Raw genomic sequence first — 15,724 nt, 5'->3', positions numbered from 1 at the left:
TGCACGTTATGTGAAGAAATACTTCCTTTTGTTCATTTTAAACCTGCTACCATTAATGTCATTTGGTGATCCCTAATCTTTGTGTTATGAAGAGCAAATAACATTTCCTTATTCACTTTCTCCAAATCAGTCATGATTTTATAGACCATGATTTACTAAGGTTGACAAAGGCTATGTACAGGGGCATTTGTTGTTCAGCAGCTTTCTCCGGTAACTGGCATAGGGTAAATATCATGTCGGCAGTGCTGCGTGAAATGATTAAAAACTGGCTAACTGATAGGTCTCAAAATGTAACTGCAAATGGGGAATCATCAAGTGGATCTGTTTCCAGTGGGGTCCCACAGGGATTGATGCTGGTGCTCACAACTCAAGAAAGATGTTGATAAAACAGGAGAGGGTTTGTTCAGAGAAGAGCCATGAGACTGATTAAAGGATTAGAAAACGTGACTTGTAGTAACAGACTCAAGGAGCTCAATCTGTTAAGAGAGGATTAAGGGGTGGCTTAATTACAGTCTAGAAGTACCTGCACGGGGAACAAATATTAATGGGCTCTTTAGAGAAAGGTATTCTAGCAGAGAAAGGCATAACACCATCCAATGGCTGGAAGTTGAAACTAGACAAATTCAGGCTGAAAATAAAGTGAACATTTTTAATAGGGAGGGTATTTAACCATTGGAACAATTCACCAAGGGTTATGGTGGATTCTCCATCACTGTCATTTTTAAATCAAGACTGGATGTTTTTCTGAAAGCTTCTCCAGGAATTATTGTGGGGAAGCTCTCTGGCCTGTGCTATACAGGGGGTCAGACTAGATGATCACAGTGGTCACTCCTGGCCTTAGAATCTGCCTGCCTTCCACGTGGTTGAGAGTTAAAATGATAGGGCTGCAAAAGCCTAATCGTACCCTGCCTCCTGGGTGAGAATCTTACAGCTGCCACCGTTCTTCAGGTGAAAGCCTTGACGGAAGCCTATGCTCTGGGAGAGGGGGTGGCAGCTGTCACTCTGCGCCAGTGCATTCCTTGAGTTAAATGCAGCACCGTGGCTCACGTGCACAGCCGGCCCTGAACCCTTTCGGGGCGAGTCCACAATTGCCTTGCTGCCATAACTGATTCTCACTGTACCTCAGCATCCTCCGCTCAGCTGCGGAGCACACGAGGGCCAGGCTGCCAGTGGCAGTCTACTGTGGTGTTGGTGACACCGGGGTATGGTTTTAAACTTCAAAATCTATGTCTGTTCTTTGTGCTGCCACAGGTTCCTGATGTGGTCAGTTGCCTCTCCCTGTCATGGGGCTGAAGTTATTGTAACATGGCGCAAGACCCTCTGATCGGACGTGCTGCAGGCCGCAAATTGTTTTTAAAAAGTTATCAGTCGTGCAGATGGCCAAGTTACCAGCATGATGCTTCTGAAACAAGATGTCAATGGAAGTGCTGGGCCTGTGTGTGGGAACACTGTATCGACACTTCTGCCCCACGGAGTATCATCTTCTACAATCTGCCTTGGATTAATCTCAACAATACATTTAAATCTCGGACAAAGTTTACAAGAGCCTCTCGTAGTCGATAGAATTTTAATTTAAATACAATACAAAAGTCTGCCATGCACACTAACATCCATTCACTGCACTCAAATTCCAAACTGAATTCATTTTAGTTCTTAGTTTACGTGATTTTCCATGATCAGGCTTTTCATACAAGTTAGTCAGTGTGCACCCCATTCATCAGTTTGAAATGAAAACCATCTCTATCAGACTTCACTGTAATAGACAGCAAACGCATACCTGGAAAGAGATGTCAACTTGCACACTCGAATGTAACATCTAAGTAATGGAACTGAAAGACTGGAGGGGAAAAATAATGAGTGCATTGGACAGCAGCTTGTTTAGTCAATTTCACTCTTTCCTCTCTATAAGCAGTTAGAACCCAATTCTCCAAAGAGTAATAGACTACTGCTGTGCTTAACGTTTTCTGTCTTGTTCATGTGGGTCAATTACACAGTAACAGGAGAGAAAAACATTTTAAAGTAGAAAGGTTAGATTCTGCCACGACAACCACAGGACATGTAGTACCTGACGTGACTTAACGCATTTTTAAAAACTGCCTAGATTTCAAGTTATTGGGTGTCCTTTTAACTTAAAATTCCCACCATACATTTCTCCACAGGTCTGAAGGTTCACAGGGAGAATCACTTTCTACTCAGTAAATTCTCGTTGTGAAATGGGTTTGCTAGGCTGAAATTTGCCAGTTCTAATCCCTTCCATACAGTAGCACTGAGAAGGATTAGCACTGAGACAGAGCAGTTAAGGCTTATACAGGTGGTTTGGCCCAGGGGCAAAAATCTTATTTCCAAATTGGCTACCACCTCCTTGATGGCTGGCTGGTTCACTCATCCATATTGTCACTGATACAACCTAGAAATAATTAGTGAGGTAAGATCAATGGGCTTTTCATGCAGCTGCTGTCACAAATGGTTCTTTTCAGGCCACCCTCTTAGAAATGGCCATTTTACATAACCCTGTAGGTATGAGTCTAACAGTTCTCCCTGTGAACTTTCAGGCTTTTGCTTTGTTAAGCCTTTCTTTAAAACACTCCTCCCCGGTATGTGGAGGTGTGACTCAATTGTGCTTTCCCATATGCCTTTGGGGCCCCCTTGGGTTCCCAAATTTAAAGACACTGAGTCATGCCACTTGCTTCTAGTCTTTGCCTTGGCATGCTCTCACTTCCTGCTCGGTACATACCAATCTGCCTAGCGACACCCGCTTCCCTTCCTGTGACCTCTGTGCTCACTTCCCTCCCACCCTCATTCACCAGCTCCTGCTGAACCTGTAAGTGATCAACAGGACTCCTACTAAGCTTTGTCTTCTGCAAATATGCTAAGAAAGTGCTATGGAGGCCACTGCAAAATGTCCGTATCTACCTGCCTGCAGTCCTGGAACGTTCAGTGACTGATGGTCTGCTGTAGCGTGGCCCCACTCTGAGCTTTAAAACCGTTCCTGACCCACAAGGGATGGAGGCGGAGAAGGGGCTTTCCAGCAATCGTGTATTTTAAGAAAAATTCCCAAAGAAACTCAAGTGTCACATCCCCTCTTACCAACCAGTAATTAGAACCACCAACCCCTCCTAGGGACCAGTGTAATGTAATCCATGCTCCTCTATTCTTGGCTACTGAATATCAACCTTGTCTGCTTTGGTACATGCCAAGGTGTTACGCTTAAAGGATATAAAACAAGTACTTTCTCTCTCCACTTCTGAATGCCTCATTTCCCTGAGGAGTAAAAGCTGCTTTCTAAGAGGGAGAGGCAAGCTGGCTGGGTTCCTGGAGTTGCTGGTTTCAAGTGTGACTTGATGCTGGCTTGTAATCTGAACACAGGAAAAACCTCATTTACAGCAACTCAGATCTTGGAATAAATCAGCTCTCTGCTCCCAAGGATAAGCCAGCTGGTTTTGAGAGGAAAGCCTGATAGCAAGGGACGCCTGAGCCCTTTGAAAGTTCGCTGCTGAATGTAGGGTTGCTTTGCATATTTCTTGCCCTGGAATTCTGTTCCTGAGTGTTCGTTTAAAGTTGTTATAGGTTTCCAGAAGCATTTGCCCTGGGATGTTACCACGCCACTGGCTACCACTGGATGTCCGTCTAGCTGGACGGTTACTGTATGAATGCCTGCTGCCAGCCCAGGCTCCGCAGTGCAGTTATGGTTGCAGACTGGAAACTCAGATTGTCAGAGGATATGCTGTTGTTTCCCCCCCTGACATTTATGATTAACTGCAGCATTTTGATCAAGCCCCTTTTGGCTGTGTCCAAGTTCCTTATAAACTCAGATGCCAGGGGGGCGTGCTCTGAGATTAGATTTTAGAATGCGATCAGTTTCTGGATGGAGTACATGATCTTAGCTGCACGTTCTTTAAGGTCACTTAGGGCTGAAGTTGGTATACTCCTTTGTGGATCACATGTGGGACGTGAGACCTGTATATAGCATCTGCGCAGGGAGCCAGCTGAGGGCTCTGATGGGTATGGTTTAGCTGCCAACTTCAGGAAATAGTGAGGTTACCAGGTGTCTAAACCCAAACACCACAAGCTGGCAATATTTTGCCCCTGGCTTTGATGGGGATAATCAATTCTGCAGTGCTATAGGTTTGACTTGAACAGGGAGGACTGTACTATTGGATAAACTGCAGCAGCCGACAGACACACAGACATCCCACCTACCACAGGGCTAAGACCCTCTCGCTAACTGGCACTAATGTAAAATCAACAAAGGCATTAGCATGGTAAGTGAATTTTCAGTGCAACTTCTGCACCTAAGCCTTCTAATAAATCACTTATTGCCCATCACTAAGTGTCCTTACAGTAACAATATTAGTAGCAGGCACAGAGTGACTGTAGCTACATCCTTGGTTCTTCTGAAAACATAAACCAGTCTGGCTTTAACTAGATTTTCATTAAACATCTGCCTGTTATTTTACTCCAACCAACAGCTGTTCCCCTCCACTTCCACACTCCCTTCTTAAAACAGTGCTCGTAAATCTTTGGAACATTTCTTTTCAGACTTTTCTGGTTTCAAAGTGTTTTCCGCGCTGCATCGTTTTCTCAGCAACATAGAAGTGCCTTTAATGAGAGGAGCTAGTCTGAACACCACTGCTGCAGATTGCCTTTACAGGCTACAGAATTATTGCTTCAAAGCAGATGGCTTCCTAAGGAGCAGGCCCCCTAAGAATGTAAAGCCCCTGGCTTCCAAACAGAGCTATAAAGATTTCTCATGTATTTATATTTTTCTTCGCCGTTATCTAAAGTATACGTTCATCATAAACGCCAAACCTCCCACTAAGCATCTCCCTTACTGCAGGGCTACCTGACCACAAAGGTGGGGAACTAGTGAGCATTTCTTTCTGTAACTGGTCAGTGTGGGATGGATGCAACCCGAAGAGGACTACGGTGGCGTAGTTCTTTGCGGTGTAGCGCCGGCCTCTGGGCAGGCTAAATAGAGCTGAAGTTGGGCTCGCATGCTTTCGATACACTTTGATTTCAGCACCAGGATTTCATCCAGTTTGGTTACAAAGTTTCCAAAATCCTAGAGTGGAAAACAAAACAAAACAAAATGAAAGCAGGATGAATGGATGACAGGGTGGAGGGAGATACTTAGCAAGCAGAGAGTGAGTCATGAGGCCAAGAACTCTTCTGAAGCAATAAACAAAAGTATGTTTTGCATTCTGCTTCCAGTGTCATCAATGCAATCCATAGTGTCCTGTTAAAGGCCTGACCTTGAAAGACAGAGCACTTTTTGCAAAAGTCTCACGGCCCCGGCAACTGGGGCTAACTTGCTTATTTACAGTCTGCCTCCCTACTGCTCCCCCTGTGCTTTTTTCTGCCAGTGAAGTTATTGCTGGCAAAGGGGGCTGGATCACAGATCCGGATGGCAACACTCCTACCTCACTATCATATTTATTGGGTGCCAAACACAGCAGTAAGAAACGCAGGTTTGAAACAGGCTCTGCTCTTGCCATTCTACAGTTCGGCTGTCCCACCCTCCTCTCGCCCATCCACAGGAAAGATCCATTCTGATCAACATGCTTCAGTCCTGACCTGGTGGGAATTAGCACTGTGACGGCCTTCAGAGCTCATTCAATCTTTGGTGCACTCAATTGGGATTGTCAGTGTGATGCTTTTGGGCATGAGGGAGGCAGCGGGGATGGGTTAGGTGATATGGATACCTGTATACTAAGAAGTGAACTGATCCCACTAGGTCACATCATAGGAACCTGTGGATTTTAGTGAGGAAGCTCTGACTCAACCCCAACTGATGGGTTTAGTTCTTGGTGGGCTTGTAGTTAAAGGATTGGACTGGAACTTAAAAGTCTTTACCATCCTTGAGACACACTCGTTGGTCCCCCATGAAGACCATGAAACTAGAGAATAGGATGGTGCTATCTTAACCTGTGTGATCAAAACTGAGGTAGAAAGGTGCTGCTCAGAGCCAAGTTAGAGCAGCACGTGAGGATCATGCTCTGACTCCAAATTGGACAGGCAACGGCCTTGTGGTCACATCAAACACTGCAGGACTTGACAAATCTATCACACTGCTGTAGCCAGAGGGTGATGTAACAGATAAGGGAAAGGGCATCACCAACGAGCCAGTTCTGAGAAGCTGAGCTTCACCCTGACCCCACTGCTCAGAAGAGGGCGGTGCTAGGAATCTTACCCCGTGTGCTGTCCTTAGCCTCAACTCCTGGGCTGTGTATTTAGTATCGGCTTCTCGCTAGGGTCTCAGAGATTTGAAGCTTCCCACCCTGTTATGGAACAGAGGAAGAACTCTGCTCTCCTCCCTTCTCCAAACCCAGAGTCCCCCGGAGGGAAAGGGGCTCTGCTATTTTTATCCTCACCAGCTTCCATTTTTTAATCTTCGTCCCCTGGTGCAGCTCCAGTGTCTGCCTTTGCTGTTGCTCAGTTTTTCCAAGTAATGTCATAGTGAAATTGACATGACTAGCCCCAGCCTCCCCGCTACTCTGAGTGAAGTGTATGAAACGATCTGCAGCCATAAACTCTAGAAATGTCTTTAAAATGACATCTTAGTCCCCCACCAATGCCAGGGAAAGACTCTACTTGCCCATAGGGAGCCGGTGAATGTATTTTCCAAGCCTCCTTCCAGAGATGATAGGAATTCAGGAGGAAAAACTTAAACACTAGAAAAAAGGAGAGCTGGCTCAAGTCGGTGGAGCCTGGTTAAATAAATGGAGTAGTAGGATGTCACTTGTTGTGTCCTTTGCTGAACATCCCCGATAAGTTAGTCAGTAAAGAAGCACTGAGTTAGCAGCATTTAAGTTTACACATGTACAATGTTATCAGCTACACAGCATTGCAGATTTGCCACATGGCAAAAATGCATGAATCTCTGCAGCCACTCTTGAAGTTTGAAGCTTTGTTTGGAATTAAAATGCATTTGACAATACATGAAGCAGCAGGGGAGCTTAGGTTATCGAGAGCTGAAAAGACAAGACTCTGATCTGGGAAATTTAAAGTAACAGGCTCCTGGGCTGAGAAGAGTAGAGGGCCTGGTTACAAAAGGAGGTGAGAGCTGGGTGCCTTAACAAGCAATGGAAGAGGATAACCCTAGAGAACTGGCTGGTAATGATGAATGTCGGGTTGTCTGGATGCCAGCATAAGGTAATGAGACTAAAACCCCAGGTGAAGGCTGTAACCATTATTTAATTTCCTGTGACAGCCTGGACAAACCTGAGTGAATTAAACTTAATTCAATAAGGTTTAACAAGTATTCTGGGAGTTCACTGTATTACAAATGCAAGTGTGTATGTATTATCGTAGGACTGTATGGAACTTCTTCAGGAGGAAGACAGGATTTATGCAATCTCTTGGAAATACTATGAGCTTCAAAAGAGTATGTTGAACAATGTAGCAGACACGATTGATCTTTTGGGACAAAATACGTGAACTGGAATTCTTGGGGATGATTTGGGAGGGGAGGGGATTGCAGGACCCCCCCCCCACGGACTCACACTTGAACGCTTGGTAGGGGGAGGAAAGCGGGGATGCCTGCAGCTCACATGTTACATGAGGGACGTTCAATGATAAACTGTATAACGGAGTAACTGATTTACTTATGAGTGCGTTTGTTCCGAGTGAAAGCTGTTATGAACTTGCGGCCCAAAAAAAAAGGCCTCTGGGTGGGGTTTGAAGGACCGACTGCCAGTCTGAGCCCTGCTTGCACTCTGGTAAGCTTATTAGCATACGTGCAGGTTCTTTTATTATTTTAATATCCTTCCTCTGTAATGATTTTGCCTTAACAATAAACGTGTTTCCTTAGAAAGAGCTGGGTGGGAATTTAGCTGCAGGCAATTACGCTGTTTACCCTCCCTGAGGAAAGAATTGAAACAGGCCTGTTTAGGCAACCTGTCTTTTGCTGGGGCTATCACAATATAGTCTGGGAACCATGCAGCCTGGTCAGGAGGGAGAGAGACATGTGTTTCCACCCAAGACTGGTGATGGCTGAGGACCCTGGAGTGGATGCCCTGCCTGGATCCTGGATGGGGAATACAGAGGCAACTGCCCCAAAACTGTGACAAAGGATATCCTAAGGAATACGAAGTGTGACTGAAGGAAGCAAGCCAGAGCTGCAGAAATGGAGCAGGGTACAATGGAAAGAAAAGCTGGGTGAGTGAGGCCTTGCTGACCAGGAGTTAGCAGGTTCTGTGGTAGTACAGGTGAGGGAATCCCAGGTGAGAGATTGATGTGTGAGGACATTTTACTAATGTTCATGTACAGGGAGATACTTCACAGTGTGCTGTATTATTGACTGTAATTTGACCCACACTGCAAGGACAAAAGCTTCATGTGGACAGTATGTTGTGTATGCTGTAATGCCAGTGAATGCTGTAATGTCTCTGGAGACTGGTGTGAGATAAGAAAAAGATGTTTTAAACTGTTCATAGTCAGCATGTCATTCTCAATCTCCAGCTAAGTAACTGGCAGAGGGGAGATGAGCCAAGGCACAAGCAGCCTTGGAACTGAGCAGTCTCCCAGGAATCTGACTTGAGGATCGGATAAAGTTAGGCCCCAAAAGGGGGAGAGACTGAAAACAGAACTAATGACGGGATGTCACTGATTCAGATTAATGCTTTTTCGAATTCTTAGCGAGGTTCAATGAGCACTGAAGTCATCATCTGAAACACTTACTGCTGCCGACAGCTGATTTATCAAGGTCTCTTCCTTAAGACAAAGGGATGCCATTTCATCCAGCTGCTCTCGGTGGGCTTGTATCACAACCTGCCTAATTAACATAACAAAAAATAACCATGGTTACATAGCAGTTTGTCAGAGCCCACTAATAATCATTCGAGGTGGAACGGAGGGCTAAGGAGAGGAAGTTCCACAGGTGGAAAGCCCTGCCAACTGAACATATCCAGGCAAAATCTTCATGTTGCGTATACTGATGTAACTCCAGTGATTTCCATGGACTATACTGAGGAGCTGGCCTGGAGTATTTAAACAGGCCTCAGCTGTAAGCACTTCTCAGCTGGTCTTTGCTGTGATGATGGGGTATAGGAGAAGAAGAGCCTTAAATAAATAGGTACCACATCATTCAGGGCTTTAATGGTGATCAACACCTTGAACTGAGTCTAGAAGGAAACAAGAAGCCAGTGCAGAGAATTTAGCAGAGGAGCTATGTATTTATGCTGGCCTGCACCATTCAAGAGGTTGAGCAGCTATGTTTTGCTCTAGTTTTAGCCCCAAGGACAGTGGATTGCAGTAATCTAGGCTAGAGGTATCAAAGCCATGGATGACTAAGAGGGAAGTGGCCACAGCTTCTTGGCCAGTTATAGACAACATGGTGGCCCATAATGCCTCTTACCCACTGGAATCCGGGAGCAAAAATGCAACCCAGTAGGACCCTGAGACTGTGAGCCATGCTGGTGAAAGTCAGGCACACGGCCTTCAGTACATAGCACAGACACCACCTCTATTCATTTCTCTAGTGTTGCTCTCTGCCAACCATCATTGCTTCTGTCTTAAATGGGTTGAGTTGTAGCCAGTTCATCTGGATCCATGTCTCTGTTAGATAATGGGAGGGCAATGTCTAGCCTTTACTATCCTGAAGTTATGTATTTGAGTGCACTAGTTGGTTAGCTGCACTGGCTGTCTCCAATCGGTTTCTGTAGGGATGTAGTAGTTACCTAACTTCTCTATATACCTACCTCTAAAAATGTGTGTTTGGATAGTACGTGTAGCACTATATAAAAGCATTTAAGCAAATGTACAATATGTTTGTGTCGGTGTCTCTAATCGACATAAGATGGTATGATAGGTACAAACTTACTGTGTCTTTCCCAGGGCTTCTCTGTGCCACTTCGATGTTTCTGATGTATCGATCTGAGTGCTAATGATAGATGGATTTGGAGTGATTTGATTTGCTAATGATCTGATCTCTTTGGTAACAGACGTTGCATCCTGTTCTGCAGCATCAGAACTGTCTTGTGTAAAAATACTTTGCATCAGTTTATTCTTAAGCAGCCCTATTTCCTCGCCACTGAATGATAACTTGAATGTGTCTTCAGAATAGTTAAAGTCCCTGCTCTTGAATTCTGATTTGGGCTGCAGTGGGCTGCTTTCTGTAGAGGGGGAAGAAGTTGTACACTCCACTCTTCCTGTATTCAGAATGAACGGTGCACATGAAAAATAAACCTTTTCAGGCATATCAGCATGTACTGTCTGAGAGATGGGCTGAACATTGGGTCTTTTACCCAGGCTAGATTTTTCTGGGCCACTCAACAGGCTCCCAGTGGTATTCTCAGTATCAGCATCATCCTGCCTGCTGTTATCCATGTTTTCTCTGCACTTTAGATTATTAAGAAACAATTCATCTTCATTCTCTCCAACAGAGTTTCTGGCTCTGACAGAGGCTGTTGCTTCTGTTATGTCTCCATCTCCGACGAATAAACCATTCATAAAACTCTGATGTGCATTGCATGAAGATGAACCTCCAAGGCTACGACAAGGCTTTGCATCACGACAGGACTGTGAGAGCCACTTGTTCTCAGTTTGTGGGGTGTGCTGCAGAGTGGACTTCTTTTCACAAGGGTACGTTTGTTCGCCCAGTTCAGGCATGCTGCCTGTCGGTGAGGCTTTATTTCTAAGAAACTGCCTGGCCTCTCCCTCTAATCTTTTTCTGGGGCTATAGGTTTTCCTCTCCAACATCTGTTTCACTTGGAGAGCCTTTTCCTGGTCAGAAAGGATGTTCTCTGGATCAGCTGCCACCTCATTGTCAAGGAGAGACATGGTTAGAGGGGCCATCATCTCAGAAGTGAATTCTGATAAAATATTAGAAGCTCCATAGGGGCTAGCTCCATTTTTTAGATTCTTGCCTTCTACATTTCCTGCAACTGGAGCTTGTCCGTCTTTGATAGATTCTTCCCTTTGTGCATGTGGAAGGCTGATCTTGGTGCATTCTGTATTCCCCGAATCCAATAGATGGGGAACATGTGGACTTTGTGTTCCCTTTTCTGGGAGTGAGGAGCTTTCACCAGGATAAACTACATGGCTGGATTTGGATATGGATTGTTTGTGATCAGCTGGTAAATCCTTGCTGTTTTTCCAGTTATAGACTAGATCTTCCTGCAAGCAATAAGGTTTTTCTGCAGTATTATTATTCACTGAAGAATCAATAGTTAAATCATCCTCTGTGCTCCAGTCAGACTGAGTCTTGCTGCTTTCTCCATCTAGAATGGGCTCCCCCAGTTCTGGAAATGCTGAGCCCTTCCCATGGTCCCAGCTATCATTAAGTTCATGCTCTCGTGTATGCGTTGCATGTTCAAAAAATAAACCCTGTCTCTCTCGGCCGCTCTCTTCCTCACTTCCTTGTCCTCGCTGATGAAGAAAAAATGAAAGTTGGCTGTTTTCACTGGTGTTACTTTTAACTTTCCTTTGGTTGGATATAGGTGAGAAAGAGTCTTCACTAAAATCACTATCATCCAGGTCTTCCAGCAGCATCCTCTCTTTGCATTGTGAGTCCATGGGAGGAAGGCTCTGGTCTTGCTTAACTCTAATTTCCTGGGGTTTGTACTGGGCTAAAAACCTCTCCAGTGGTTGATAGTTCAGCTTCTTCTGTAGAATAGGTGGTTGCTGAAACTGCTGGTGGTAAAGGCGCAAATGTTGTTCCCTTTCTTTCTGATGTGGAGGGAGATTTGCCCAGGCTTCAGTGCACTTTTTAGCAAAAACATTTCCATAGAGCTGACTGCTGTCTGATGGGTAATTTACATCTCCAAAGGAAAAGCCATCTCTGGAAATGAGCTGCTTTTGTACAGGTTGCACCGTCTGTACTTTCAGGCATCTGACAAGTTGTTTGTCTTGGATACAATTATCTCCTTGGCCACTTTCTCTTGTTTCTGAGACTGCAGCTGTTGTGACAACAAAATCTTTTGCAGTATGGTGCTTCTCAGATGGCAGTGTCAGATCATCAGTCTTTTTCTTCATGGGATGTCCTATCTTTAGCATTCCTTTAATGGGACTGGTGTGATTGAGCCATGGTGAGCTCGGATTTCCTTTGTGGGCATGACCTTTGATTCCTTTTGGTGTAGAGGAAAAAGGGACATTGGTTGGATGGAACGGTGAAGGGGATGCCTTTATTCTCAAAGAACTTAAAGGATGTTGGAGTCCTAGTTTTACTTTCTTTGGAGAGCTCTTCTCTCCCACCTGCATGGAAGGAGAGTTTTGGATACGTTTTGGAGATACATTTCCAGCTATCCGACGTCTGTTTGTGACAGGGGTACAACATTTAATCCCTTTCTTCAGTTCTTTTACTCTGTAAATAATGACTGCATTAGAAAATGAAATGCTTTCAAATAATTGCAATCTCAGAGCAAATTAATATTTTGGTATATTAAATATTGAATTCAGTGTCACAATTTGGATTTTAATTGTTGGCTAATCCATGGATGCAACACATCATCTGCAACAGAAATGCAATTACTTCTATGGAGATTTGCAGCAGCTGGTTTAATGGGAAACAGTAACAACACAAAACCGTTTAAATGAGGAAGTGAAGAATACTCTGTCCAATTTAAATTAAAGGAAATTGTATCTACTTCTCCTCTCCTCCAAATCTCTCCTCAAGACCTTTGTTTACCTTGATGTCTATAGGAAATTCATGAACTAATAACAAGGCAGTCGGTGATAGCTGACATCAAGAACATTTTTGATTCCCTCTTTTATCTTACTCCTCCACCCTATTCTTTGTTGTTTGTGTCCTTAGTCCTTGCCCTGAAGAATTCACAATCCATCTTCCTTTGGGTATGGACAGCATCTAACATATACTCGGAAGTACCATAATACAAATAACACTGGAGTTTTTCCAGGATGTTGGGGTTATCAACCTTACTGTTATGAGGAGTACCATGAGATTTTAATCACCACAAGCTGTTAAGACCTAAATTATGTATCATCTGAAAGAAGAATTTAAAAGACCTGGAGAATGAAGTGCCCCAGTACAATAGTGCAGCAGATGAAGAGTGTTTGTGCACTGTAAATTACATTTGATGCTCTTAGCCCTAAATAACTCACCAGTTCTGAAGCAATCCAAATATTTTCATCCCAAACCTATTATCCATTACTTCTTTTTGACTCTCAACATGGAAAATTTGTCACCTACCTGTCAGCATATCGTAATGTGTTCAGGGTATGTTCTGTAGCTATGTGGCTAGGTGACACATTAGCTATCATACACGTCTTAGAATTCCCAATGAAAGAATCCTTTAGTACCTTGGGAAAGGAGGAGGAAAAATATAGCTTAGGATTCTTAGCAACTAAAGTATTTCTTTTAAACAATCCAGTTTCACAATTTAGAACCAAGTTTAGGCGTGAGAAGAGAGTGCCACAGCTTGTGTCTGTTGTGATTTTTCATGTCAGATTTAAAATGAATTCAAGTGTTGAATCGGTCCTTTAATCAAGCCCATTTTCTTACTGGACAACCCAAAGTGCCTGTGTGTTTGGCAGAATAAAGCATGTATTACAATGAGAGTAACACAATGCTGATCAAAGCTTGCATGGTAGGTACCGTAAAGAAAGTCATCATTAGACTATCTCTTTAAATGGTTGTCTACCATATGGACATCTCTGAACGACTGGCCTACAAGAATCTTCCTATAGAACTTCCCACAGAGAACTTTATTCTGGATTTTAGTAAACTCTTCACCACACCATTCCCCAAGGAGTGACTGTGTGTAGCTTTCATTGTCAGCTGGCATTAACCCTATGAATGCCGGTGTTTCCTCTGACTACAATCAAAATGAATGCTTGGGAAGCTATGCAAGTGTCCAGTCTCCAAGGGGTTAACAATATGCAATCCCCAAAGTCATGGCTTATTTCAGTTTATTACTTTCATGTAGACTCTGTTCAGTGCAGTGTTGACCACTGGCATGGGCTTTTGGTTTTACCTGAGTTAATTTGCTTTGTCTGAAAGGAGTATGAGCATGGTCCTGATCTAGAGCCCGAATACATTCCTTTAGCTATAAAAAGAGAAAAAATATGTCAGTCACACAACAAAGAGGAGAAATTGAACCCAAAACAAAATTATGAAAGTAGTGAGAAGAGATAATGTCTTCAGATAGATTACAGTACTGTGGTAGTAATGCTAGCTTGAGACAGACTTTCCATTCTAAATGGAGAGCATCCACTTCAAATCAGATTTTTTTTCTGAATGTATTTTAATTATTGTTACTAATTACACCTAAGAGGACTCTAACTGAAAAAGAGATTATCTGTCTGGTTTGGGGTTTTATAGTACTGGTCATAACTAGTATCTGAGCACCTTCCACATGAAATCAATAGCAACATCAAAGACCCTAGCGAATGTCATAGATTTTAAAGCCGAAAGTGGCCATTATGATCGTCTAGTCTGAACTACTAATAACAGAGGCCAGAGAACCTCATCCAGTAATTTCTGCACTGAACCCATTCACTTCTGTTTGAGCTATAGCAGAGCTTTTGAAAAGATATCCATCCTTGATTTAAAGACTTCTAGTAATGGAGAATCTGTCAGCCCTAGGTAAGTTGTTCCAATGGTTAATTATTCTTACAAGTCTTCAGTATTTCTCCCTTTTTAGGGTAAAATCTCTGCTTGGGGTATGGTTCAATGATAGACCCCAGTAATCCCAGGTGGAGGGGAAGATTAGAGAAGAAAAAGTTTCTCTTCAATTTATTTACAAATTGCATTGTAATGCACAAAGTATTTAATCAATTTCACTCTGTCTTGTATAATCAATTTCCTCTAATTTGTGTGGGTTATTCACACAGCAAGAAGTGAAAGAAAAATGTGATGCTAAAACCACAAAAGTTGGGAGGGAGACTCATGGGCGGGCGCTTTACTCCATTTAACAGGAAAATACTTTAAACTCATTTTTGAAACTCACTAATATCAAGTTGATTCGGTCTCTTTTAAACACCTGTTTCAGTGTGCTTAAAAATGTCTTCATAACATTTCCTTTCAGCATGAAAAGTCTCATGCTTTTTCTCCAGCCCAGAAGGGAAATTTTCTGGAAAGTATGATGAAAAATCATTCAGACTTTTTGGAATTATGAGAACAGAGGCAGTCAGAGGAATGGTTTTCATCCTCCCACTTTTCAGAAGCATAATTTTGCATTCTGATAATAAAATAAAGATGCTCTACATAAACATTACAATAGGGTCTATCCTACAAAAATCACACAGCAGTGTGAAATGTAAAACAATATTTACCTGCATATATGACTCAAGTGGATGGAGATAAGGTTGTTGTATGAACTCTGGATCTAAACTGCTTGATTTCTATGCCCTGTAAGAGTTTTTTGCGGTATACTGCTGGACAGTTGATTCCAACCATTTGTTCTCGGGCATTAGAATGTGTTTATGTACACACAATTAGAGTTGAGATCATCATCATCATAAACATCTTCAAATCTAGAGTGCCTGTCAATAGTGGAGCTTAATGTTTTTACAAACCTGCTTTAAGCCTCTCAGAAAAAGAGGACATGAATTTATTATAGAAAATATGGCATGGATTTACTATAAAATATCTGACTTTTCAGTGCTACATTTATCTGGCTATAAGAATTTATTTTAAAAGTTGTTTTTCCTCACAAAGTCTTTTTTTTCTAATCTGACTCATGACTGAGAGCAATTTAATTGTCAATATTTAGTACTGTGTTTTTTCCATTGGGATCCATCCACATGTTACTTTCTTTTTAATGTC

At 43.0% G+C, this 15,724-nt stretch overlaps 1 protein-coding gene across 1 annotated transcript in view; it reads right to left on the bottom strand.

The window, feature by feature from the left end:
- Positions 1–1,468: 1,468 nt before the first annotated feature.
- KIF24 (kinesin family member 24) overlaps positions 1,469–15,724 on the bottom strand; it is a 38,322-nt gene continuing 24,066 nt past the window's right edge. Inside the window, exons 9-13 of the mRNA XM_067530904.1 lie at positions 13,932–14,003; positions 13,148–13,257; positions 9,821–12,301; positions 8,680–8,773; positions 1,469–5,062 (exon numbers count right to left, since the gene is read on the bottom strand). Of these exons, the coding sequence (XP_067387005.1) occupies positions 4,922–5,062; positions 8,680–8,773; positions 9,821–12,301; positions 13,148–13,257; positions 13,932–14,003 (2,898 nt within the window). The 3' untranslated portion in view covers positions 1,469–4,921. The remainder of the gene's footprint in view (positions 5,063–8,679; positions 8,774–9,820; positions 12,302–13,147; positions 13,258–13,931; positions 14,004–15,724) is intronic.

Source organism: Emydura macquarii, unplaced genomic scaffold, assembly GCF_026122565.2.
Source record: "Emydura macquarii macquarii isolate MOO-44397 ecotype Brisbane River unplaced genomic scaffold, CSIRO-AGI_Emac_v2 contig_3114, whole genome shotgun sequence".
NCBI classification, from domain to species: domain Eukaryota; kingdom Metazoa; phylum Chordata; order Testudines; family Chelidae; genus Emydura; species Emydura macquarii.
The sequence above is the reverse complement of the archived record's forward strand: the minus strand, read 5'-3'. Positions and strand labels throughout refer to the sequence as shown.